At 45.1% G+C, this 7,455-nt stretch overlaps 1 protein-coding gene across 1 annotated transcript in view; it reads left to right on the top strand.

Moving 5' to 3' along the window:
* Positions 1-7,455, top strand: part of LOC102384228 — a 33,914-nt gene that overhangs the window by 9,540 nt on the left and 16,919 nt on the right. Inside the window, exon 4 of the mRNA XM_025216296.1 lies at positions 2,265-2,277. Coding sequence (XP_025072081.1) covers positions 2,265-2,277 — 13 coding nt within the window. The remainder of the gene's footprint in view (positions 1-2,264; positions 2,278-7,455) is intronic.

Genomic DNA, 7,455 nt, shown 5'->3' with positions numbered 1-7,455 from the left:
TCCTGCTGACTCCTATCCCAGATTTAGTTACCTGCGTTCACTATGTATTAATCTGTCTGTACTCATTGCCCCATGGATTTTTTTGCTTCTGCTCTGTTACTGCTTTGTTAACTTGCCTCAGTGTGTTGCACCAACTGTGCTGTACAGTTGCTTGGGAGCTCAGCTCCCCACCAGCACAATGACTTGATCAATTTAATCTGTTCAAGATATTGTGATTATATAGATACTGACTCTACTGTTGTCCACATAGACTTCTTAAGGCATGCTGAGACTCTATGGACACTGGAATCAGTACATGAGGAGCTTGTTGCAAGAGTGGGGCTTTTGTTTTTAAACTTCTGACCTACCTACCTCATTGGTTTTCTTTTGCATTTTGGATATTTTTAGTTCTTTCCTGCTGTCTTGACAAACAAGGTGGGGAGGTAGCTGTTCTGTTCATTCCAGTCACTGCTCTGCTAGCTTAATTAGCTTTCTCTTAACAGTCTTTCAACACAGTTCAACCTGTTCTGTTGTTGTTTCCATGCTTAGCTTTTGTTTTGTTTTATGGGAGGAAATGGGGCCAGTGTGGTGGTAGCAAGAGTATAGCACAAGACAGGGTAGGTTTGAACCTTATAGACTGACTAAATCAGGTATATATACAATATAAGCTTTAATGAGCTGGAGCTCACTTCATCAGCAGCTGTGAAAAGATGTGAAGAGAGCAGTGCATCAAATGGATGAGAGCAATCTGTATACCAAAGGCAGGGAGGGAAGGAAGGGAAGGGGGCCAGTGCTGGGAGAGGCAAACAAGCAAGCAGTAAATGAATAGGAACAAAAGGGTCACAAACAGAAAATGCATTAGGATGTATGATGACATTGGGTAGAATTCTGTTCCTTTTGTAGTCTTCTAAGTATCTAGGTTTGGTTGTCTTTACATGCCAAAAATGCCATTTATGTGAAGGTTAGAATTCTGTTCCAGGCCATGTAGCCCTCTATATGTGGATGACTATGCATGGCTAGGTACATACACAAACTGGGTATACATATTAGTAGCAAAGGCGCATATGCATGCTCCTTATAGATGTATAACAGCCTTATATGCCCCCAAATGAAGTTAGGCAAAACCCATGACTACAGGGCTTAGACTCAGAAATGGAAAAAAGTTGTGTTTGTGCATCTTTACTCTCCCACAAAAGCTCAGTGGCTAGGGCACTCATTTGGAAAACTGAAGGTCCTGAAGTATAGGCCCTCCACACCTAATGTTTGGAACCTGGGTTTATTTCACTTCTCAACACAGTGCTCTAACCACCATACCGCAGGTCAGTCATTATCCAGATCTCCCTATGGCAGCCCTTTTTAATGGAGACATTAATATAGTAATTGGAAAAAAAAATGGATAGAGGATAGTAAATGCAGGAAGCTTTTGCCTCAGTAAAAACAGTGTCCCAGGCTAGAACCCAGAAACATCCCCCTTTCCAGGTCAGCAGCTACTTCACAGATCCATATAGGTTTTGGCTTGCTCCCTTCCTCGTGGCCCCACATATCTCCCGTATATTTCCCTCTTGTGGCTGCCCAGGAAGCCAGAGAAAATCTGGATATAATGGCTGACCTCTGACATATTGGTTATGGGGTTGTGCTAGGAGGTCAGACAGCTTCATATTCAAACCCCCTTTAGGCAAAGGTGACTATTCTAGCTACACAACTATTGGGGGAAAAAGATGGGAGGCTGCTCTTTCTCTCATACTTTGTTGCCTAGGCGACATATTTATGTATTTATCCATGCATGCAGGACTATGTGCCCAGAAATGACATCCCATCCTATGCATAAGCAGCATTTCTGGGACTTAGACATCCATGGGAACAACTAAATCTAGCTGCTTAGATGGCAAGACAAGATTAGATCCCTTCCATTGTGCTTTTGGTACCATGCAATTCGGGAAAACCTTTGTATCCGTCTCCATCTATAGCCACATACCACCCAGCCTTTCTCTTCCTAGCTCAGCCACCTGCACATGATAAGGAACCTAACACACTAGAGAGGCAATTTCCGTATTACATAATTTATATTGGTGATTCAAGAGAGCCATGAACAGAAGAAGTATTTCACTTGCTTGTTAGGGAAGCAACACTTGGAGTAAGTCACCACAATATTTTATAGGGGTAAGACCAAGGTAGGGAGCACTGATAAAGGGCCAATATGTTTATATATAAGCTGACTGCCTAGGAGAGTCACTCACACTTTAGATCAGGTTCTTGCAGTCCAAATTTCCTTCTTTTCTGTGCAGATATCATTACCCTGTATGTTGGTACGCAGCCAAAAAAAATCATAATTTGAACTCCAACTTTTAGTCCATTTTATGAGTCCCATGGTTGTGACTAAATGTCTTTTCTTGCAACTCCAGAAAGGGCTCAGTCCTTATCTGTAGTAGGAAACTGAGGACCTGTTGGTGCAATTCTGCCAGCATTAGCAACAGTAGAACCTGTTCTATGGGCAGGACTCGAGTATTATCACCTCTATGTCACTCAGCCCTAGCCAGTAGGGAAGCTGTGGACTAAATTTCCAATTTCCAGATATTAATGGGAGAAGCCCAGCATAAGAGACCTTTTCAAGCCTCATCTGAGATTTCATGTCATAGCTCCAATAAAAATAGAAGAAAAAGAGAAGAATTCAAGTCTATCTCAGCCATTACCAAATCCAGTCCTTCAAGGATATTGTCAACTTACCACAGTCTGGCATCAAGCATAGGAAAGGTGTGGGTTCCATCTCTTACACCTACCAGCAGAGGTCCAAAATTCCCCTAGAGGGGAGGGCATTGAAACTATGCTATGCCTTTGCTGACAAAAAACCATGTTTTTATTATGGGCAGGTGATAACATTGCTAACATCATCTAGCTACCTCATGTTAAGCCCTACAAATGCTTTATCCTCACATAGGATTTTACAGTAAAAAAAACAAACAACCTAATGTGCAGTTGTTACCTTGCTATAAAAACACAAAATGCCAAATCACTTTTGTGTCAATGAAGACACAGAAACCTAGGACTGGAAGGGGCCTCCTGGGCCATTAAGTCTAGTCTCCTGCATTCACAGGCACTTCTTAATTGAAATTATTCCTAAAATTACCACTTCAGATCCTCAACTAAAGCTGCAGGAAAAAAATCTGAAGAAAAAAAAAGCATAAACCAAAAACAAACAAACAACCCCCACCCCCACACACACACACACTATAACAGGCTACAGATAGGATGACCGTACATCCTGGATTTCCTTGGACAGTCCCAGATTTTGGAGGCCAGTCATAGATGCATTCATAAATGCTAGGGTCGGACGGGACCTCAACAGATCATCAAGTCTGACCCCCTGCCTAGGCAGGAATGAGTGCTAGGATCAGATGACCCCAGCCAGATGCCTATCCAGCCTTCTCTTAAAGACCTTCAAGGTAGGGGAGAGAACCACCTCCCTTGGAAGCCCATTCAAATTTTGGCCACCCTTACCGTGAAGAAGTTTTTCCTGATATCTAGCCTAAATCTGCTCTCTGTCAGTTTGTAACCATTGTTCCTTGTTACCCCAAAAGGTGCCCTAGTGAACAGAGCATCTCTGATCAGTGGTTCTGCTATGACACTGACCAATTCCTTCAGTACCCTCAGATGCAGCTCATCTGGGCCTGCTGACCTGAACACATCCAGTCCATCCAAGTGACTCTGCACCAAGTCAGTGTCAACAGTTGGTGGGCTGGTGTCCCTCTGATGTCGATCTAACAGCCCATTAGGAGACTTATCTTGATCCCTGTTCAGGAACACCAAGGCAAAAAACTCATTGAATAGCTCAGCCTTGTCCCCCCTGTCTGTCACTAATTTCTGCTTCTTGTTTAATAGGGGTCTTATGCTGCTCTGTGCCTTCCTTTTACTCCCTACATACCTAAAAAAAGACTTTTTGGTGTCTTTCTGTGTTGCCAGCCTCAGCTCTAGTTGCTTTGGCTTTTCTAACTGCTTCCCTGCAAGTGCAGGCCAGGTAGGTATACTCCTCCTTGGTAGCTTCCCCCTGCTTCCACCACCTGTATGCCTTCTTTTTTGCCCTTAGACTCCCCTGGATTTCCCTGTTTAGCCAAGGAATTTTTTTTGCTCCTTCCCCCTTTTCCCTCGTACTGGGATAGTCTCCCTCTGCTCCCAAAGGATCGATTCTTTTAGAAATGACCTCCCATCCTGGACTCCCATCTCACCAATACTCTTCTCCTGCAGTGCATCATTGGCTAGACTCCTAAGCACACTCAAGTCAGCCTTCCTAAATTCAAGCGCTTCCACCCTGCTAGTTATCTTACCCACCCTATGCCATATGGTGAATTTGATTGATTGGTGGTCGCTGTACCCAAGGTGACCATGAATCTGCAGCTCCCCTACCAGGTCTTCCCCCGTAGCCAACACCAAGTCCAGTAAGGCATTCCCCCTAGTGGGACTCTATACCTCCTGCGTTAGGTGAAGTCCTGCATGCAGGTTAAGAACCTACATGAACAGTTGGATTTGGCTGACTGCTCCTCCCAGCAGATGTCAGAGTAGTTTAGGTCCCCCATGACAACCATGTCCCTAAACTGTACGGCCTCTGAGAGCTGCCTCAAGAATTCCAAGTCTAGCTTTTCCTCTTGGTGTGGTGGCCCCACCACTAAGTCCCTTTCCCCTCAACCTACATGCATCCTAACCCACAATGCCTCAGCTTTCTCCTCGGATCCCATTTCAATTAGGGTAGATGTATAATGCTCCTTTACATAGAGAGCAACCCTGCCCCCTTTCCTCCCTACTCTGTCCCTTCTGTACAACCTGTAGCCCTCAATGTGTACTGCCTGGTGGTGAAAATTAAAATTTGCATTCTTGGGGACAGAACAAGGAGGCAGAGCTGCGGGAACTGTGAAATATGAAGCCCTAGCAGACAACAAAATTGCCCTAAAATAGGTTAGCTTGATTAGTGGAATGACCATTAATATGTGTTGCTTCACAGGTGACTGTTGACACCTGTGAAGTACAGAACTATGGGTTCATTAATGGGCCATTGACTCCCTGAAGCCTGCAGCAGCTGGGGGGTGGAGGGGTAGTGTCCTGGATTTCACTGTTCATATGGTCACCCTAGCTATAGGTCAGGGGTGTCAAACTCATCTAGCTGCATGGGCCACATAAGCAGCATAGGGGTCCCCAAAGGACAGATCCAGAGCATAGAGCCAATCCATGGGCCAGATCCAGAGCACAGAGCTATGTCATCTGGTTTACCAGGTCAATGTTACTTACTGGGGCTCTCAGAGCCTCAGCAGCCACTGCTCACCTCACTACCAAATTCCTGGCCAATGCTCAGCCTACCAGGCCAGATGACATTGTCCCACACTCCAAATCTGGCCTGTGGGGCTGGAAATGTGTTGGTGGAAGGAGCAGTGGCTGCTGCAGCTTCAGGAACTGCAACCATTAATGGTGCTGCAACTTGCCCTACCACCAAATTTCCAGCTCCACAGGCCAGCTGACAGTTCTGCATGCTGGATCTACCCACAGGCTGTACTTTTGGCACTTCTGCCATAAGTAAAAGCAAGGGAGACAAGGACACTGCCAATGCCCTCTCCCTGCAACTGCAGGAAAATCTCTCTTTATATATATGTTCTGAAGAGCCTAGGAAAAGGAGCAAGGACTTTTAACTTCTGGGATTTTCTATTACTAGCAGGAGCATCAGTGTACTTTATTTAGTCAAAAAGAAAACAAACAAACAGCCTTAACTTTGGCCAACATCCCAAACTTCAGGAGTGTTTAACAGTGTGAGTCCAGAAAAGTACTTGAAACTGGCCACAGTCAGAAGAAAGAGGCACATATGTATTTCACTTTTCTTTGGCAAAGCACCAAAAGCCTGTAATGAACAAATGAAGGAATGATGAAATCAGGTTATCAAAGAAACTCTCCTGTCCAGCAGTATGGTGCCTGATGAAAGCCCACTGCAGTAGGCTAAGCCCTCAGATAAGGTTAAGACTGAGTTTAAGCTGAAATGACTGTACAGATTCTAGATTCAGCCATATCAGAGGTGCAAGCTGATGGCCATTTTACTGTGGAATATAGATGTAAAAACTGAGATTGGACATTGAAATACTGGATCACTGACCTTCCTTACCTGCTGTTGTGAACCAGCAAATTTGGCAGAACAATGCCAGAGTGCTGACCCTTCCCCTCCATGTGCTGCTCAGGATGGGAAGGCTGTGATGTTGTAAGGAGTGACCTAGAAACCACTACTCAGAGATGAAGCGGAAGAGAATGTTATGTGATGAATGCCCATCTGCGATGATAAGTAGGAGACAGTCCTAGATAAAGGGGGCTTGAAAACAAAAGCAAGAAGCAAAGTACTGGGGTAAAGGGCTCATTAAAATACTAAAAATCACGCCCCTAGGTGGTGAAAAAGTATGCTAATGAAACATACATGTATGTAAATGAGATACATGGCTAAAACACAGGTATAGAGACATGCTCAGTAAAGAACTCCTTGCGTCACTCCTTTATAACCAATCAGCAAACAAGGATGCTTATGAAGGCTCAAAAACTCCTGTATAAAAGATGCTTAGAAATAGTAATCTGGTGTGCTTGTTACGTGAAATATTCCGCTCGCACCTTTTATTGCTAGCAATAAACCTTCTTTGTACTTTCACCCCTGGTATCTTTATTGGCCTTTGCATACCGGGCACGATCCCAGACTTGAGCTGGGGCTCAACAGTGTGAGGTTTAAAAAAACTAGCAAGAAGTATCTGGGAAGAACATAAAACCATCTGGGCAAAACCCTGAAACACCAAAGAGCAGAGGTATCACCTACATTTATTATTATTATTATTATAGGCCTTATATAAGGGCTGCCATTTACTCGATCACAGGTCCATCTTGCCCAGTATCGTGTGTGTCACAGCGGCAGGGTGTGGATGCTGAAAGAGAGAGTGAGCTGGGAATGACCAGGGATTTTTCCACTGTTCCTCTTGTGCGGGCCGGGAGCGGTCCGAGGCCCTTTTGTGCAGCCCGGGCACACTGGGTCGGAGAGAACAGGCGACACGCTAGAATTAGGCACGGACGCTTAATGGTTGATTCAAGATTGTTTACTTACACCGAAGATGGTCGCTGTGTAGGCTGGACAGTTTCCCAGGCACAGCTCGGCTTAAATCCTCGTTTGAGGACTCAGACAATATTCGATCACTCCCACGGAGTTGTCGAGGCTCCGTGGATCCTTTTGCGCGCAGGGAGAGGGATACGTTGAGGATTGCGAACAGCGACGGGGAGAGGCTAGAGGCTGATCAGACCTCTGTTGCCTGCTTGAAATGCGCTGGGTCCGATAGGCTCCGCAGCGCTTAGAGATCTTCACACAGTGTGAAGTCTCCTCCTCCTGGTGTTCGTAGAGTCCTCCAACTTGGGCGGAAACCACTCAAGCTTTTTATATGGCTAGCAAGCCAATCACTAGCCGCCACGTGTGAATAATTT

Source organism: Alligator sinensis, unplaced genomic scaffold (assembly GCF_000455745.1).
Source record: "Alligator sinensis unplaced genomic scaffold, ASM45574v1 scaffold790_1, whole genome shotgun sequence".
Classification (NCBI taxonomy): Eukaryota; Metazoa; Chordata; order Crocodylia; family Alligatoridae; genus Alligator; species Alligator sinensis.
Note: the sequence above shows the minus strand (reverse complement) of the source record. Positions and strands in the feature narration are given on the sequence as shown.